The 20,221-nt window shown below is 39.5% G+C and overlaps 3 protein-coding genes across 3 annotated transcripts in view; 2 read left to right on the top strand and 1 right to left on the bottom strand.

Moving 5' to 3' along the window:
- LOC134817584 (uncharacterized) overlaps window positions 1-20,221 on the top strand; it is a 44,399-nt gene that overhangs the window by 7,649 nt on the left and 16,529 nt on the right. The window contains exons 5-11 of the mRNA XM_063826786.1: window positions 3,948-4,219; window positions 5,166-5,317; window positions 5,478-5,554; window positions 5,761-6,201; window positions 6,664-7,332; window positions 7,960-8,064; window positions 18,011-18,161. Of these exons, the coding sequence (XP_063682856.1) occupies window positions 3,948-4,219; window positions 5,166-5,317; window positions 5,478-5,554; window positions 5,761-6,201; window positions 6,664-7,332; window positions 7,960-8,064; window positions 18,011-18,161 (1,867 nt within the window). The remainder of the gene's footprint in view (window positions 1-3,947; window positions 4,220-5,165; window positions 5,318-5,477; window positions 5,555-5,760; window positions 6,202-6,663; window positions 7,333-7,959; window positions 8,065-18,010; window positions 18,162-20,221) is intronic.
- Window positions 1-20,221, top strand: part of LOC134817586 (homeotic protein empty spiracles-like) — a 44,483-nt gene that overhangs the window by 21,014 nt on the left and 3,248 nt on the right. The window lies entirely within an intron of this gene.
- On the bottom strand, window positions 10,617-15,064 carry LOC134816456 (major surface trophozoite antigen 11-like). Its single transcript, XM_063825306.1, has 5 exons — window positions 14,761-15,064; window positions 14,388-14,486; window positions 13,429-13,530; window positions 13,033-13,182; window positions 10,617-12,887 (listed from the first exon to the last, which is right to left on the bottom strand). Exons 1-5 carry the CDS (start codon window positions 15,051-15,053, stop codon window positions 11,216-11,218), a joined length of 2,316 nt encoding a protein of 771 aa, XP_063681376.1. The 5' UTR covers window positions 15,054-15,064; the 3' UTR covers window positions 10,617-11,215.

Raw genomic sequence — 20,221 nt, 5'->3', positions numbered from 1 at the left:
AGTTGTCAGGGTGATGCAGTAGAGTAACTAGCAGTTTCTTATCCCAGTTGTCAGGGTTATACAGTAGGGTAACTAGCAGTTTCTTATACCAGTTGTCAGGGTGATGCAGTAGGGTAACTAGCAGTTTCTTATACCAGTTGTCAGGGTGATGCAGTAGGGTAACTAGCAGTTTCTTATCCCAGTTGTCAGGGTGATGCAGTAGGGTAACTAGCAGTTTCTTATACCAGTTGTCAGGGTGATGCAGTAGGGTAACTAGCAGTTTCTTATACCAGTTGTCAGGGTGATGCAGTAGGGTAACTAGCAGTTTCTTATCCCAGTTGTCAGGGTGATGCAGTAGGGTAACTAGCAGTTTCTTATCCCAGTTGTCAGGGTGATACAGTAGGGTAACTATTAGTTTCTTATCCCAGTTGTCAGGGTGATGCAGTAGGGTAACTAGCAGTTTCTTATCCCAGTTGTCAGTGTGATACAGTAGGGTAACTAGCAGTTTCTTATCTCAGTTGTCAGGGTGATACAGTAGGGTAACTAGCAGTTTCTTATACCAGTTGTCAGGGTGATACAGTAGGGTAACTAGCAGTTTCTTATCTCAGTTGTCAGGGTGATACAGTAGGGTAACTAGCAGTTTCTTATCCCAGTTGTCAGGGTGATGTAGTAGGGTAACTAGCAGTTTCTTATCTCAGTTGTCAGGGTGATGCAGTAGGGTGACTAGCAGTTTCTTATCCCAGTTGTCAGGGTGATACAGTAGGGTAACTAGCAGTTTCTTAACTCAGTTGCCATGGTGATGCAGTAGGGTAACTAGCAGTTTCTTATCCCAGTTGTCAGGGTGATACAGTAGGGTAACTAGCAGTTTCTTATCCCAGTTGTCAGGGTGATGCAGTAGGGTAACTAGCAGTTTCTTATCCCAGTTGTCAGGGTGATACAGTAGGGTAACTAGCAGTTTCTTATCCCAGTTGTCAGGGTGATGCAGTAGGGTAACTAGCAGTTTCTTATCTCAGTTGTCAGGGTGATACAGTAGGGTAACTAGCAGTTTCTTATCCCAGTTGTCAGGGTGATGCAGTAGGGTAACTAGCAGTTTCTTATACCAGTTGTCAGGGTGATACAGTAGGGTAACTAGCAGTATCTTATCCCAGTTGTCAGGGTGATACAGTAGGGTAACTAGCAGTTTCTTATCCCAGTTGTCAGGGTGATGCAGTAGGGTAACTAGCAGTTTCTTATCCCAGTTGTCAGGGTGATACAGTAGGGTAACTAGCAGTTTCTTATCCCAGTTGTCAGGGTGATGCAGTAGGGTAACTAGCAGTTTCTTATCTCAGTTGTCAGGGTGATACAGTAGGGTAACTAGCAGTTTCTTATCCCAGTTGTCAGGGTGATGCAGTAGGGTAACTAGCAGTTTCTTATCCCAGTTGTCAGGGTGATGCAGTAGGGTGACTAGCAGTTTCTTATCCCAGTTGTCAGGGTGATACAGTAGGGTAACTAGCAGTTTCTTAACTCAGTTGCCATGGTGATGCAGTAGGGTAACGTGTAGTTACCCTCCCATCTGATCCTGGACTAACAGGACAAACGTTAATACGCTGAGGTACAGTTGCTGTGGTTACCGCAGCTACTTGTTTCTCACTCGAACACATAACCATGAAGAATATGACAACAGGAGCAAGTCCTAGCACTAACAGTGACAACACTACACACAAATTAGCCGGGTTTATACCTTCCATAAAGAACTGGTAACTTGTCCCCTGAATGGTGCATAACACTGCGTAGAACCCGAAATCACTGACCGACATGTTCAGAATGAAGATAGCCACAAGCACGACAATCCCTCGCTGTATCTTGTTATCTGAAACTTTGATGATTGTTAAAAATGAGTAGAAGAATGCTACCACCCCGAGCTCAATCCAGTATCCCATACCATTCTTCTCACAGAAGTTAGTGTAGTGTTTGAGGATGTCATTTCTGGAAACGGTTGTCCACTCGTCCAGGTATATTGAGTCAGAATAAAGGGTTTGTAAAGCTTTCTCTATAAATATCTGTGTTAAAATCCCGGCTAGAATCATTGCTGAATCCACTGCTTTTCTCTGCATCGCGATTTAAGCTGTAGTTAAATGCCGGTTACAGTTTTGTTAAAGACTGTTTAGTTTATTAAGGATTTCTGAATCCACTGCTTTTGATCTTTGCATCGCGGTTTAAACTGAAGTTAAATTATCGCTTTAGTTTTGTTAAAGACCGTTTAGCTTATTAAGGATACAATCAATTCAGAATATGCTTGGTTCACAACTTAAAAGTCAAACGTTTTAAAATATCAGCAGAATATGTATAATATTCTCATGGAAATAAGACATTGTATTTAAAAATCATTTAAACTAACGACAAATTAATAACTGCAGTAGAATTCAACCTAGTATTTAATAGAAAACAGAACAATGAGAAACTCCATTGCAAAATGTAAGACTGACTACTGAGCAAGCTGAAACGTCTGTAACCGGCTTGCCACAGTGCTTACTACAATACTGAGCAGTATTAGTAAGCATTACGCAGGTGAATTATCTCAATCTTATGAAATATCTCGGTGAACAACCGAGATTGAGTATATAAGCGATAATCATGGTCAGGGTCAGTTGTCCAGTATATAATAGTGGTGTAAATAACAGGTTTAGAGAAACAGAAAACCACGCTGAACCTATTCAGTATTCAAACGCATAAGTCTTGTTTCAGTCACCAAATATTTTGGTTTTTACTTTCTCTCGTGTTTTCTCTCACGACCGTTATTTTAAGAACAGCATCAAACTCTTGACAAGCTAATTCAGAACCAATTGAGCAGTATATTATTTGACATTTTCAATTACATATTTTTGGACCAACTATTACGGAGAAGTTTGATTGAGCGTGTCATTTCGGACTAACTTAATCCGTCCCAATTTCTTTCATATCTGTAGTGACCTACTCCGGAGTTGGAAGTTTCAACACAGTGCTGAAATTATGTACCTTTTTCACTTCTAAGGTATCCCACAGTCATATTGTTTTGTAGTATGACGTAAGCAGTGCCAGTACGACGTCAGCAACTATCAGCAGTAGTTACATGTTATATTTTGTCGGTAAAAATGCTTGATGAAATGAGTTGACTTAGTGGGGGAGAAATGATATAGAAAAACCATGATGTAAAATTGGCTGCTCCCACTTCCTGGGAGGCGGTGCACAAGCTGAGTCTTGTTATCTGTTATCAAAATCTTCTGTCTTAAGATCCCTAAACTTCCCGTCGTTTTAACAGCACTGTAACACTTTTAGATCATTTTCATCACTATGTCTATTCATAAAAAATCAGAAATGTTCTTAAAAGAATCATCAAATGAGACTCATCAAAACTACACGACTTAATTAGTTAGGTTGGTTAAAGTTGGTTAAGTTGGTTAAGTTGGTTAAGTTGGTTAAGTTGGTTAAGTTGGTTAAGTTGGTTAAATTGGTTAAGTTGGTTAAGTTGGTTAAGTTAAGTTGGTTAAGGTTGTACTTACCTTATATTATTATTATACCAAGTCCGGTAAGGTTGTTCTAAATGTTCAGTAAGAGAGTAAGTAATTACCAGAAATAGAATGGAAATGGTTAAAACTCAGTTGATTGAAACAGTCGATGCTGACATTATAATTATCCCTGGTTATTTTGATAAGTTTCTGATCGTCTTCCGAAGTTTATAAAGCTTTTCAAATAACTAACCCCATCTACCTGATAGTATGTGACATTTGGGGTGGTGCCGAAAAATGACTCCAGCTGTCTTGCCTTGAGAAACGTTTAGTGTGCAGAAAAAATTTTGTATGGATAGGATTCATATCAGTTTTTTCACCAGGAATGTGGATGTTAAATTAGAATTGCTTTTGTGGTGGCAACAAGGGTACCGGGTTAAGGTTTTTGCAGTAATATATCGAGTATATAAGTTTTGAGTTGTGATTGTAACATCTCCACAACAGCAGGTAGCCTCAGACACCAGTATCTCCTTGAGCTCGGACACAGATTTATCAGACCAGAGCGATGCTGAGTTCGACTCCAGAATAAACCTGAACATCGAGCCACGACCATCTGAGGATGGTGCCCTCAAACTCAAAACTCCTCCAGTTCATGAGCCCCGACCCTGTGAGGATGATACTCTCATAGACACCATGGCAACCAGCCTATCTTTACAGGAATCCAGTCCTAAACCTAACCCTGCATTCCTTGGATACGAGTTGTCAGCCAAGAGCAAGTATATGAAGCTTTCCTTAGATAGATATTGGTACTTTCCGGGACGATAACCGTATTTGTGTTGACACGTGACAGTAATGCTGGAAACTGAGTTGTTTATCGCGGTCACGTGTCAAAATAAATATGGTTCAACTCCCATCAACATCTAGATCTTTAATTCGTTGGTGTTTCAGAACCCAAGTTTAAATCTATAGCTTAAAAGTTTCGATTATGAGATTACACTGATCTAGCTACCATAAAGTACCATACAGTACCATAAAATACCATAAAGTACCATAAAGTACCATAAAGTACCATAAAGTACCATAAAGTACCATAAAGTACCATAAAAGTACCCGTAATATCTCAATATCCACAAATTGGCTTGTGGCTGCCCTTCAGCGATCAGAAACTTTCCTTTAACTCAAAATCCGAGTCCCAGGACCAAATTAACGACTGACGTCAGCGTCAGAATAGCGATTTAAATTAGCATTACCCAACCTGACCCCCATTATTCCTCTAATAAGCTACCTATTTTATTGGAATTTAATGCGAAACTTACAACATTTTGTTGACGTACTTCTAGATTACACCGTAACTCTGGTATAAGGTTCCTTCTTCTTATCCATCTTCCGCATTACGTAATTGCTGGGCAACTTCTTAATATTCCCCACAGATACCAACATCTGGTTTCACTTATGATATAATTCTGTTACCTTTTGTCATACAGCTAGTAAGTCTTAACTTTCAATTGCATCTATTATTCTCTAGCATTCTATGTGACTCAGAAGTTGGCTGTTTGCCAACTATTTGCTGAATGCCAACTCGTTAACAGACTATAAACTCTAACAGTATACTGAGTTGGGGTATATACACTCTACAACCCTTAAAATGCTATATCATAGTCTAATCTGAGTAGTCCAGAGTCCACATTCCTTCAATGTCTCTGAAGCTATCCCCACTCCCAGGACTTTATCAAACAGCGAGAGTGACAAGGACGAGAGTACAGACGAGGAGACAGGGAAGATAAAACCATTGCGCGTGAAGAGGAGAAAGAGCAGTTCGGAGAGGAGACGATCTCAACCTGAACTCGATCTTATAACCCCTGGAGAAGATTCGGGTTCGTATACACCACACAGTTCAATTCCGCAAATGAAATCATTTGGTGTATGATTTCGGTAAATCAATAAAACCCATGCTAGCGCCATGAAACTGTCTGACCATTATAAGAAGGTCTACATTCCACTTTATAGTTCACTTATGCTTACTTTACTCCACAGAGGACGACTTACTGGGTGGTCAACCCAAACCAGCTTTTAAAAGTCAACCTAAAACAAGCCTTAGTCCAACAAGCCAGGTAAATATAGACACCCGAACATTCTTTTTGTTAAAACTATTCTCTCTGTGATAATGTTATAATGTTATATTGCTTTAAGTATAGTTCGTTTACAATCAGTTACTGCGTTAGTTTGTCATTGTCTCAGTGTACTACTTTGATAATATGGTTTCCGTAGTTTGTACTACTGCTCACTTGGTATGACGCGTGACATTATTATCATCTAGGTTTCTAAACATCTGCTGGAAGGTTGTGGTGTGACAGACATTGGTTCTGATGTAACTGCTCAGCTAGATAATTCTCTGGAAGCGTTTCTGGAGTCGGAGACTGAACACATCCTGATTGAGATTGATCAACACGAACCTGTATTTACGCCTCAACAATTATCACCTGAAATAGAATCCGAGCCAGCACCAGAATTACAGTCATCAAAACAAAATAATCCTGGTAGCGAGAAAGAAGAAACGGGCAATATTGAGATGAGAGAAGAGGACGAAGAAGAGGGTATGAGACCGATAGAGACCGATACTGAAAAGGTTATGATACCGATAAAGACCGATATTGGAGAGGGTATGAGACCGATAAAGACCGATACCGAAGAGGTTATGAGACCGATAAAGACCGATACTGAAAAGGTTATGATACCGATAAAGACCGATATTGAAGAGGTTATGAGACCGATAAAGACCGATATTGAAAAGGTTATGAGACCGATAAAGACCGATACTGAAGAGGTTATGAGACCGATAAAGACCGATACTGAAGAGGTTATGAGACCGATAAAGACCGATATTGAAAAGGTTATGAGACCGATAAAGACCGATACTGAAAAGGTTATGATACCGATAAAGACCGATACTGAAGAGGTTATGAGACAGATAAAGACCGATATTGAAGAGGTTATGAGACCGATAAAGACCGATACTGAAGAGGTTATGATACCGATAAAGACCGATACTGAAGAGGTTATGATACCGATAAAGACCGATACTGAAGAGGTTATGAGACCGATAAAGACCGATACTGAAGAGGTTATGATACCGATAAAGACCGATATTGAAGAGGTTATGAGACCGATAAAGACCGATACTGAAGAGGTTATGAAACCGATAAAGACCGATATTGAAGAGGTTATGAGACCGATAAAGACCGATACTGAAGAGGTTATGAGACCGATAAAGACCGATACTGAAGAGGTTATGAGACCGATAAAGACCGATACTGAAGAGGTTATGAGACCGATAAAGACCGATACTGAAGAGGTTATGAGACAGATAAAGACCGATATTGAAGAGGTTATGAGACCGATAAAGACCGATACTGAAGAGGTTATGATACCGATAAAGACCGATACTGAAGAGGTTATGATACCGATAAAGACCGATACTGAAGAGGTTATGAGACCGATAAAGACCGATACTGAAGAGGTTATGATACCGATAAAGACCGATATTGAAGAGGTTATGAGACCGATAAAGACCGATACTGAAGAGGTTATGAAACCGATAAAGACCGATATTGAAGAGGTTATGAGACCGATAAAGACCGATACTGAAGAGGTTATGAGACCGATAAAGACCGATACTGAAGAGGTTATGAGACCGATAAAGACCGATACTGAAGAGGTTATGAGACCGATAAAGACCGATACTGAAGAGGTTATGAGACCGATAAAGACCGATATAAGGGAAGTTCCAAGCAGCCTTGTCTTGTCCACAAGTTATTATTCAGTAGAGGGTGAATCTTCCTCGGGCGGAGAAAGTAAAGGATATGAGGTTTCCTCCCTTCAAGAATCAAATGTGAGTAATCTCCATTTTCTTTCCTGGCATTTCTATTTTCTGGCTGATATTATCATATTATAATTGATGAGGCAAGGGCCTTTACTTACGTATATATGTGTTTTTATCTGACGATTGGAAGGTTGATTGAACATTTGGTCGAATAATTAACACAATTTGTTGAATCTCTCAATTCTACTATAATAATACTTTAAAAGTAAGCTTGCTTTTAAGCACGAAAAGAATGCATACATATTGTCGACCAAATATGGTACTCTTCAACTAACCTTTCAACCGACTAACGAACTCATTAAGAAACATGAGCACATATTATATAATATATATTGCCACAGGGTCACTATAGATATTATATTACAATCATAAAATTATATCCAGACACGAATTATCTTGTGTCATTCAAAATCGATTACAGTTTTTATTTTGGCATTCGTATCGCCAGAACTTGCTTAAATCCACAGCTCAGGAATGGTAATGAACCACCCTAATTCATTAATGAACATTATATTTAACCTCTTATACAGACATTGTGACACCCTAAATGTGACAAAACATGGTATGATCTGCCTATAAAGTATAAATGCATTTACGCCCATCTCATTACTAAATGAACACCCTCATTTCCACAAGGCAACCGGCGTGGTAGAAGTTTCCAGCGACGGTAAGATCTTGAAAAGACAGAGCTCCCCATTCAAGTATAGTGAGCAGGTCCCTTTCTTCTCGACCCCTAATAAGGTAAAAACTAGGTCTATTGTCTGACAAAATTTAACGCACGAGCGAAGTCTGTTATACTCCGACCAATCCCGAACACTCGTCCAGTGCTCTATGTTTTGATATTCGAGTATTTCATGCTTTGAAGATATTGCTGAGAGAGTTATTTCTGTCGGCAATAATTTGATAGTAAATATGCTAAGGTGATGTTATTATTTTATAACCTATTTTCAGACTTTGCTCCTCTCAAATTTTTCATATCAGTTCTTGTTTTTCTGACAAAGCTGTCGAAACTTCGGCCAGCCGATACATTAGTTTATATTCGGCATAATCTCTGGTAATTATAACTCTGAATGCCAATAAAATGTCTATTTCCTTAGTCTACTTAACGAACTAACGTAACTTAAAGTAATAACTCTACCTTTGTTTTATAGTTGGCTTCTTAAACTACATTATCTTCTCACTAGAGACTATCAACTATACTAATTACAACACCACTACATAATTACATAATTTCCATAATTACCTAATTACTACGTCACAAATAGTCTATTCAAACGACCAAACAGCCCCCACGTGTGCTGTTGTTACACAACAAGTAACATCTCTCCTGGAGCAGCTTGCTCTCTGCAGCTTCCGCGTGCAGTACCTATAAGCTATAAGTGTAATCTCTCATTATCTGCCCTGTAACCACTACAGTGTACTGGAGGAGAAGGAGAAGGGGGAGCACGAAGCCAGACCAATCCCCAACTCTACCTAATCCTCAGGATCAGACACTGTAAGGTTGGATACCGTAACCGACCACCCTCTCAGTGTATGCTAATCGTAGTACGTTTCTCTTGTATTACGTTTCTTGTTGTATACGTGAATGTAATTGTTCTCTTTGAGATGATAAGGATTGGGGGCTTTTAGCTAATCGTGACGTACCAGGATGGTACGTGAGACTATGTATATCTCCTTATATGGTGCGATTATAGTTGAGGTCCTGATTATATCTTCTTATGAATAATAGATTGACGCAGTGATATCGTACACAATGTATCGTGGTTTCCCATTGTTATAGTGATTCATCCTAGATATCATAAAGGTACAAATCAACTGCTCGTATGATGATTGTTGTTGTTTTGTGTGATATTCTTTCGTGAAATTTTCGTGTAGTGAGCTTGATCAACATTCCGATCTGTGTAAAATTTTTGAGTTTTTTCAACTTTTTAAAAGTTTTTTATTCACTTTTTAAACTTTTAAACGTTTTGTATGCTTTAAATGTTTAAACGTTTTAAACTCCTTTACCTTTTAAGCTTTTCTGACTTGCAAACCAATTTATGTGCTGAGTAAACTTTATAAACCTTTAATGTTAACTTTTAATGTTAACTTTTTAAATTCACCTGCTGCACTCAAGCTCCAAAAGCTCAGCAAAACTAAACTTTAAAGAAACAACACACAACATGTTCACTTTGTTGTAAACCTTCTTTTGTTTACTTTCTTACGCTGCGTACCTCAGAATGTCACTCTTTTGTTTTTAGCTCTGTTATAAACATGATAAAGGCTCCTGCTCCGACAAAATATAATTAAAGGTGGGTCCTTGCACGAGTTTGTAGTATAATTAAGACATTTAATTACCTATAATTGGTTGTTAAGTGACTTATAATTACTTTTAAAAGTAAAACGTTTATAAACCAATTTATTATGTTACTTGATATACACTTGATGTAAACTGTTGCAGAAACTCTAAGACCAGTCCTGCACTGTGTTCTTGTTTTAGTTTCTAAGAGCACAGTAACCGTGATGCTAAAGGGCTGGGTGTGAGTCTCCACCTTCACTTCACATCACCCTCACTAGGACTCGCAAAACTTAGTAATATTTCGCTGGTTATTACAAATGCCAGGTGGTATGACGGATGTAGATAAGGTAGATTAACAGTATTTCCACGGCTTCAAGAGCGTTACAAGTTCCTTTATCGAGTCGATCACATTGCCCATCACTCTTTGTATTGTTTGCAATAATTGTTCCTGTAAATTAATTTAAGAATTTATAAGTGAGAGGAAAAGTGTGTCTTGTTCTCAATACCGTGGTTAGAAGTACTTTATGACTCAATCTCATGCTATATGTCGTTGATGTGTTGATTGAATAATTCCTCTATTGAACAAACTTTATCTCCTCATGAGCACGTTACCATGACAACCTGTTATTCTAATTAAGTAAACTTAATTTTACTGCAAATTGGTTTAAGCTAATTGATTAAATTCGAAAGAGTATTTCGTTTCACGATCCTTCGAGTTATCATGTTTAATGTGTCAATGCTCTGGCATTTGAAATCTTGTTCTCGTTCAATATGTAATTTGTAGATTTTATTTCATCGTTCTTGGTTCGGTTTTGTGGACCCTTTCAATGCCTATTGCCTATTGTACGCATTAAACTGCAACTATGAAGGTGAGTTTGAACTTTAATGGAAAGTTGAAAGATGGCCTTCTACAGTCAAAGCAGCCGATAGGGGAAATTTAAAAATTCTTTTGTCGAAGTTTTGACTATTTGAAGTGTTGAAATCAATTAAATCGGAATGAAATTCGTTTTTTATTCAACAACTTTTTACACGAACAATAAACAACATCACAATTTTCTTGTCAAGTACCAAACAAAAACGGCAGCAAAACGCTGTCTGCTTCCCCGGACTTTATCGAAACGCCATATCTTGCAATCACGTCACAGGGCTAGTTAGTAGTTATCACCTGCTGGTAATGTTACAGTGGCACGGTGCTTTAACATCCGACACAGGAAGTGATAGTGTCCGGGTGATATCACACTTACAGACCACTCATTTGCTACTGCTACTAATATCAAGTCAGCTTCTTGGTTACCAACGTATTTAACCTTTAAAAAATATTAATTTATGATTAAATGAACAGATCATGTCACAAAATCGCAAATTATACAATGAAAAATAGTTCCATTACAATTTAGATAGACTATTTCTTCTGTCAGCATCAAATCCATTAAGACAGTAGCTACCTTATCAGATATAAGGGCTCAGTTCCACGTTATGTCTGCCCAATGATGTCTGATAAGGTAAGTGCATTAGATGCACCTTATCTGATACAATGTTAATTATTTACATGATACAGTAGTTGTTGAACAGTTGAACAGCCAGTGTCCCAACTCTCAGCAAGAGCACACATTCCTAGAGTTGGAAGTACTGGAAGGTGGTGTCACAAGCAGGCAAGAAACAAGGACCGTATCTGATCCAGTAGTCGGTAGTGTAACACCAGGGTTCCACACTCTTCCCTGGGTCCGGGTTCCTGCAGAAGCTGTGTTTTCCTAGCCCATATGTTGCTGTGTTGTATGAAGTAGGATGGTAGTATGTGTGGACGTGGGGGTAGTCTTTGTTCCAGGCTTGACATGGGATGGTATTATTACCCTCTACCTTAGCAGAGTTTACCAAACCTCTATAACCGGTTCCATCTCCAGCGGAGCACTGAACGTCCCAAACACACCGGGGTAGTCCACAGGGGGAGGTCTCGTTGTTAACCTGACAATGTGGTCCTATTTCCAGTCCTTCAGTGTTACGACACGGTCCCTCACACTCTCTTCCTTTAACGTCCTTGTTCTGGTAACCACTGAAGTAGACTCCATGACCCTCAGTATCTTTGTAGCAGAATATGTTCGTCATCATCGGTTCTAATATCACCTCTTTAATGCCTTCTGGACTAAACTTCATTTCTCCCTGCTTTATGATGAGGAATTTAGTATAAGGATGTTCTGGATTCCTGACAACCCAATCCCCACTGACTGCCGACAGCAAGATGGTTGATGAGTGCCATACTGTGACATTACTCACGTCTCTCAACTGATTTAATTTTCCAGCCACAGTATAATTAAGCAATGGACCCTTGCAATCGTCCCCAGAAGTTGAGCCAGTTGAGTAGGTGGTGTAGGTTCTGTTGTTAGCACAGAAAGTGCACTGTACACCTCCCCTCTTTTCCTGATAAGTACCCCTCCCACAGAGATTACACCCAGTCTGTCCTGTCTGGTCCTGGTATGAGCCTGGTTTACACTGTTCACACAAAGGGGAGCCCTCACTTTCTGCAAAGTGTCCAGCTGGACACAGCGTACAGTTAGTTGAACCCTGAGAAGACCCAGTAGAGGAGCCAGCGTTACACGTGGCACAACTAGCTGATCCCCGCCTATCGTTAAACTGACCCACAGGACAACCTTGACACCCCGGTGAGCCGGCTACACTGCTAAAATAACCAGGGATACAGAGAGAGCAGGAGATAGACCCGGAGAGTTTGTTGGTGGAGGAACCAGGGGGACAGTATCCACAGCTTGCCCACCCCATACCACTTGCAAACTGTCCAGGACTACAAGAGAAACAGTGACTTCGCGCTGTCCAACCTTTGGTTGAAGTCCCGGGGGAACACAACGAACAAAGTGTTTGTCCTGGTTTGTCCTGCGATGAACCTGCTGCACATGGTTCACAAGAAGTCGAGCCTGGTCTTCCAGAGAAAGTTCCTGGTACACACACGGTACAAGTCGTGGAACCGTTACGTGAAAAACTCCCAGCATCACAATCAGTACATATCTCAGAACCGCTGACAGGGCTGAATGTTCCTCCAGGACATGGTACACACGAGGAAGCGTTCTCAGTGGAGTAGGTTCCTGCAATGCAGTTGGAACAGCTATCTGAAGCAGTGTCTGCATTGTATTGTCCTGCTCTGCAGCCCTCACAGATCTCCGAACCTGGGGTATCTGAGAAGGTGCCAGGTGAACACTCCAGACAGGATGTCTGGTTAGTCCGGGAGTTGTAGTGACCTACTGGACAGGGGGTACAGGTTGTGGAGTTAACTTCAGTGCTGAAAGTGATGTCGGATTACGGGCAATATTCCATGGCTATGATTGAGAATCATTAAACTATCTCACAGCTTGGTTGCAAATGATGTAATGATTTTCTTTAAAGTACAGAGAAAGAACTAGAAGTTCAGGGAAACTCATCCTTGCCTGAAAGATCCAGCGGGACAACCAGCACAGCTACCGTCAACGTCCCTGTACTCTCCCGGGTAACAAATAGGATCAGTTATACATTGCTGTTTTGGTTCATCAGGATGTGTGTCTGGACCACTTGCAGTGCATGTAGTTGCTCCTGGACCACTGAAGGATATCGTGATTAATTGTAGGATTACTAAATTACTGCTCGTGCAGAGATACCTTCAAATGTGGAGTTTACATCATGCTATATTGTTAGGAAATTTTTGCCAAAAAAACTCGTTTTGAATCATTTGAAAATTAAATATATCATAATAGTTTTTCTCTGATAATAGTGTTTATGGTTGTGACACAGTCTTGAATTACTGATTTAAGCGTTTAAATGAAATTGCAAATAACTGTGTAGCTAACCTGTACTGCCCGGCTCTGCATGGGGTGCAGCTGGCGGATTTAGTTGCGTCAGTGAATGTTCCAGGGGCACATTCCACACATACCCTTGATCCTGTCTTGTTTCTAAAAACAAATCATAATCTAGGTAAACTATAGGTAAAAATATAATATTAATCATAAGCTAAAATGTACTAATCTTTGTATTCTAAATGGGGAAAAAGAAGAAACATTGTCAGTCAGTCGAGAAAATTGTCAGTCAGGCTATATGGCAGCTTTGTAGATGTTGTGACTATGCTAGTAGTGGTCCCAGGCTTGCGACTGGAATTGCGGTAGTAAATCGATTTAATGGTATACCAACGATCCACCTCCCACTTGTTGTTTGGTACTTAGCATTAATAGTGTTAGCTGTAGCCATTTATAGCAAGAATCTTAAAACTAAAGGGGATGACAAGGAAAAGAGGAAGGAAAAAGAATAACGGAACAAACAATTAATTAAAGTATTTACAGAAGCATTAGTTATTGTAATTACAAGCTTCAATAATAAATCACTGCTAAATGTACTAACTTTGTATTCTAAATGGGGAAAAGAAGAAACATTGTCAGTCAGTCGAGAATATTGTCAGTCAGGCTATATGGCAGCTTTGTAGATGTTGTGACAATGCTAGTAGTGGTCCCAGGCTTGCGACTGGAACACTTGCATATGCCGGACAAAACTATTTACATCATCCGATCCATTTGATTAACTGAAAATCTTTTTACCAGCTATAGATATACACTCTCTTGACGGAACAGTACGGCAAGTTTTCCGACGCGAAAATAAACAAAAACATGCATTTTATTTCGAATACGAACAAAAATCACGCAAATTTTGAACGAAAACATACATTTCAATAAACGTTTTTGTATTTGTGAATTTAGCACTGCGCTGGAATTCACAAGGTAAAAAACGCCAAACCCTTTGAAGAATAAAACCAACTTACGCGAATGTTCCAGCCTCGCAAGGAAAACAGCGCCTTAGTCCTTTTCTGTTATTGTAAGTTCCTTCAGGACATGGAGTGCATACGTTTGCATTTGCTTTGCTGAAAATAGGATGCACGAGATTAAGTTATGTTGTGTAGAAATTGAGTCGAATATTCTTGATCTTCCACGTTATATTACTCACAATTTAACGGTAACAATTTAAAGACATTAAAATAATTAATTACATTTTATATTTATGCATGTGCCCCACGGGGATGAATTTCTTATAACCATTGATATTATATATATTTTTTTGAGTAAACATTGGCTGGTACCACGGGCCAGTCCCCAACAAAAAAAAAGCTAACATGTTGAAATTAATTCATTACATACCTGAAGGAGCCAGGTGAACACGGTTCACATTCTTTAGAAATAGCATTGTAAAAGGTTCCCGCAGGGCACTTCTGCCCGTCTGGTACACTGACCCTGTCCTCAGTGCCTTCAGTGTCCTCAGTGTCCTCAATGTCTGTAGTGACACTGAAGAGCTCCAACAGACGTTTCACTAGAGTGTCAGAGAAGATGTCGAGTGGTGACTTGTGGTCTGAACAAGCAGTGGGTCGTTCAGTGGAACCTTGACGAAGGAATATGCAGAGAGTAACCATGCAGCAGAGCACCTTCAACCCCATTATTCGCTGGGGTAGCTGTCAGAATAGTTACATCCGAAGGTCGACCAAAATTGGATTTCTGGGTCGATCGGGAAATTCTGATATTCGCCATGACGAAACATAAACAATAATTCGGTAGTGGATGTTGATGGAATGATATCGGCAATGATAGTGTGCCAAATGCTAGCTCTGTATGTTTGTGGTTTGCATATTGATACAAATAAAACTCGGTTATAAAATTAATACCAATATTTTACCAACATTTAAAGTTGTATTAAAATCGCAACCTAAAGACGTTTACGGACATGGAATGCAGTCACGATACTCGAAGAAGCTGTATTTAGGTTCCACCTCTATCTCTATGTCTAGTTTGTATCCAGGTTCTGGGAAGGAGGTAGCGTCTTCAGACACGTAGATTGCATAGTTCCCGTACACTGGCCCACTGAGGTATCTCCATCCTGTTCCGTGGTCAGTTCCTTGGACTGTTAAGCGACCTTGTCCATCTTTCATTTGTCCCTGCACGTTTTGTATGTTAGCTATCTCGTGCCGCCAGTCACTGGCTAGATCTGTTCCTGTCTTGGGGTTACATAAAAAATGGTTGCCAAGTCCATGAGTGTTTTCATCATCCTCGTTTGCTCCAGATAGTCTTGCTCCAGTCAATACTATCCTCGCCCCGTTGTTCCCATAACCCCAGTTGAAAGCCAAGTCTCCCCCAACGGAAAAGACAGGATCATCTGCCAGGTTCTGGGCCACTTTGCTGATGCTCTCCTGTATGGGACCTCCCTCAGTCATCACCTTCCTGCCTGGATCCATGTCCTGGAACCTGGAGAGTAAAGACCTGTACTTTGTCTTAAACCGGAACACTTTCACTGCGTCCACTTCTCCCGCTTGGTGCCTAACCAGAGCGATAAAGTTGGCACGTGATTCCCAGACCTCTCTGTTCAAATAATCTTTACTCAGGGCCTTACCGTAAGTTCCAATAAATTCGTCCTTGGCCCACCCTGTTGTGTAGTCCATTATGTGACCATCAGATGGGTTGAGGTTCATCGCCAAGTACCAGGTTTTAGTACGAACTTTCTCGATCTTCTCCACATCACGTGATATTACAGCAGTGGTGACCAGAAGAAACATTTTCACTGTCAAACAAACGACACAATAAATGTGAATAAGTAAAAGTCCAACTTCTGCTATTTATCACCTACATTATTAAGTTCACCCATAGTTAACACAAATGGAAATGAGACAGGTGGATATGGCAGGTGGATACGTTAAGTGAAACATGCATTCTATTTTTGTGGCTTTCCTAATTTTGTTTTACGTTTCCAAAACATAATTTTCAGAATGATCCTGGTACTATCTTCAAAATGGTGAAAATGGCGATAAAAATTGAATTCAAATTGAACAATCAAGATTTGGTTTTTGTGACAATCACCATTTTAATAACTGAAGACTAACAAAACAAAGCAAAGTGTGATTCATTGCAACCAACACAAAATTTCCTAGGTCAAAAGTATAAAGTTGAGCTTTTAAACTTACTTTTGATTGAATTAGATATCATGTCATGGCTGCAATGAATCACATGTTCAGATAAATTACAAACAAGTATTCTTAAAGAAAAATCAGGTTTATTCAGTATTGACATCAAAAATTATTTAATTCGGTCAGTAGTATCAGCTCATATAACATTAGCTCATGCTATCGCTATGATCTATTTCAGGGGATACCATGTTCACCGCAATACATTTTAAATATAAATATATTTTAGAAAAATGCGAATACTACTCATGGCTAAAAATGCTATTGAGATTATGGTAGTTTTTCGATAAGATTTGGATTTTTGAGTTATAAAAAGATAAAACTTCAAGATCATAAAACAGTCACCGGACACATTATCATAAAATTGTGTTTAAATATTGGATCTTTAACCTGAAGGGTAAATGTTGAAACGCTTTTCCATCAGCCAGCTACGTGCATTTATGATTATATATTCCCGGACGTGGTTATAGATTAAAAGATTAAATAATATCTGTGCGCTCTGACTTGACTATACACAAAACGTACCCGTGATTAGTTTAAGCTCTAATACATATAATAATCTAATATACATAATAATCAGACCAAACACTATTCAGTTTATCCTTTATCCTCCAGGATAAGCTGCTAAACATGGAGCTCAAAGCGATCATTATCGATTTATTTTATGTGTTAAACTTAAAGCTTTAAAGAACACCCTTTATCAGTATTGAGTTTGTAGAGATTGTAGATGAATACTGATAATTTCTTTTCATGTGTATACACTATACAGCTCAGGTGTACCAGACTATGCTCGCTCGTAAATTCAAACTTTGAGTAGAAAGTAGTTATTCTATAATCTATATAATATAATGGCAGCTGTTTTGAGAACGTATACAAGTTGAGTTTGTAAGCTGTTTTACTTTGTACACTCGACTTTATTATGTTTATTGTATTTCTTTTTTCACAATATATGAGGAAAACGTTGTAGCAGTAAGACGAAAAGTTGAATTATGAAATAAGGTTCTATACGTACTCGTCTCTGATCAGAAAACATTAAACATTTGTAATTTTCAACACATTTCAACACATTTCAACACATTTCAACACATTTCAACAAATTTCAACACATTTTCAACACATTCGATGAGGCTCATTAACAGTTCACAGCTACTAATTCAGTTTCACAGTTTGTCGTATTCAAGAGGGCTCTAGTGTGTGAACTGAAAATAGTGCACAATTTGAACGTTTCTTGTTTGAAACCCTGTTGGAAATATAGATAATAGGTCAGTAGGAATTATGACAGAACCCTGATCAGAATATCCCTTTTCGTAACCATTCGTATTTGATGTTTGTGATAAATGGTGGTAATTTGAAAAACGATGACTGCGTAACTCACATGTTTGATCAGATATTGATATCTCATCTTGTAAACTTATAAATCATCAACACTTCATTTTGCCTAGGATCTATCTGAAGAAGGTCTGAAGACAGAAATCAGGGGCCTCCAAGAGGAAATGGCTAAATCTGATTTGATAATCGCAGAGCTTAACATCACTATTGAGGATTTGCGAGAGTATAACACAAAGCTGCAGAACGACATCCACTACAATGATGGTAAGATTTTATACACTCGGTTAAAACTTAGAGATGTTTTGATTTATGATTGTTACAGTATGATTTATTATTGTATTGATGTTTAAATTTCTCAGATTTGATCAATACTAAGTTTATAGGCTTATCTACTTATAGAAATGGATCTTGTAATTATATCTCGAATTTTGGTCAGTTATTATGGGCTTATAAACTTATAAAAATGGATCTTGTCATTCTATCTCGAATTTTGGTCACTTGGATTAATCATGTTATGTAAAATTATGATCTCTTTTGTAAAAATTAAATTAAATTAAAAATCTGTCAAGAATGTTCTCAACATGGGTACAGTGGTGCAGCAGGTTATTTAAGTCCAGAAAGTTTTAGTATGATAGTTAACCACATTAGGCAATTCAGTAGTGTGGCATAACACGGTTAACGCACAAGGGTTACATAAGGCACGGTTCTTAAGGCACGGTTAACGCACGGTTAACGCACGGTTAAGGCACGGTTAAGGCACAAACTACCCAACTTTGATAATAACTTAAATATTCTGCAGTCTTCAGTATCTGCCTTTAGGAGGCAGGACTTCTCCTTGTGAGTGGAGAGTTCTCAGGGCATCAAGCTTGCGGTTGCAGATATCCTTAGCTGCGGGGTAGAGGGTGTGGAGCGTTATCTTCCGTAGAAGCAGCATTGCTTGCTGAAGGGCAGGCTCGTCCACCATAGCAGCCTCAGATATGCAGCGTTTTCTGGTGAAGTGGGTTCTTGATATTCCCACTTCGTTTAGAGCTGCAGCAAGAGATTCTCCATCGTTGACTCGGTCCAAGATTGATTTGTACTCTGTTTGTATTCCAGGCAGGGAGAAGGTTCTCTTGCGAGTATTGGATCGGACTGGACCAGGAGCGGGATTGCCAGCTTTGAGAGGAAGTATCGGATTTTTAGCAACAGGATCCTGACCAGCATCATTGGAAGAGGTAGGCGGGGATCCAGATGGAGGTAAAGTAGGAGCGGTAGGAGTGGTAGGAGCGGTAGGAGCGGTAGGAGCGGTAGGAGCGGTAGGAGCGGTAGGAGCGGCGTTGGTAGCAGGAACAATAGGTGTGGGAGGAGGAGGAGGTCTGGTAGGACGAACAGCGGTGGTGCGAGAATTTGTAGGTGCAGGGTTGGATCTTGTCGGTCTGACTACCGTATCTCAACCGTGCCTTATGTAACTCTTGTTCCCTAGCCGTGCCTTAACCGTGCCTTAGTTAACCACTTGCATGTTTATATGTTATATTTCCCCAACCGTGCGTTAACCGTGTGTTAATCGTGCCTTAAGCAACCATAATGGTTGCTTTTGGGCAGTTTGTGCCTTAACCGTGCCTTAACCGTGCGTTAACCGTGCGTTAACCGTGCCTTAAGAACCGTGCCTTATGTAACCCTTGTGCTTTAACCGTGCCTTAACCGTGCGTTAACCGTGTTATGCCACACTACTGAATTGCCCCACATTAACTAAATTCTACATTAAGATAATGTAAAATAAGCTTGGAGAGTGGTACAATCTTGGTACAAGCAATTTTCATTCTTAGTAATAGAAAAATTTCGAGTCTCATGGTACAATTGATCCAACTTTGGTTACACGAGGGATGTGTCCTTTGTGTCACGTACTTTAAAATTCAGTGCATCATGTCTTGACTTTTCTGAAGAATGAAACCAAATTCAAAATCAAAGTTGAGCAAAATATCACAACATACACACAAAAATTATTTCAGGTTCGAATTCTTTGCAAGCATATATTTTAGCACATAATAACTTAATAAATTAATAAGTATGTCGTGTAGTGACGTAGCAAGTTTGTGGTCAAGGAATTGCTGGGGTCTGGAATATTCCGGGATCCTCCAACTTTGATGTAACACTTGAAGATATACTGAGTTTGTTACCAAGTTGAATGAGTGGCCGATTGTTTATCAGCCGCATACAATATGTTGATTGTTGACTGTTGAACATTTGATAGGATCTTATGATACAAACATAGTTTACCCCCTCCCCCCCCCCCCCCCCCCCCCTCCCACCAATTTCCATACCAGTTAAGCCGTCTAACCAATTGT

Source organism: Bolinopsis microptera, chromosome 6, assembly GCF_026151205.1.
Source record: "Bolinopsis microptera isolate Bmic1 chromosome 6, MBARI_Bmic_1.0, whole genome shotgun sequence".
In the NCBI taxonomy this organism is placed as follows: Eukaryota; Metazoa; Ctenophora; class Tentaculata; order Lobata; family Bolinopsidae; genus Bolinopsis; species Bolinopsis microptera.
The sequence above is the reverse complement of the archived record's forward strand: the minus strand, read 5'-3'. Positions and strand labels throughout refer to the sequence as shown.

Coding starts and splice junctions, on each gene's coding strand:
- LOC134816456 (XM_063825306.1), bottom strand. CDS start 15,053: ATGGGGTTGAAGGTGCTCTGCTGCATGGTTACTCTCTGCATATTCCTT. Junction 14,487..14,760: donor TGTTCACCTGGCTCCTTCAG/GTATGTAATGAA, acceptor TCCTATTTTCAG/CAAAGCAAATGCAAACGTAT. Junction 12,888..13,032: donor TGTCCCGCTGGATCTTTCAG/GCAAGGATGAGT, acceptor CATCACTTTCAG/CACTGAAGTTAACTCCACAA.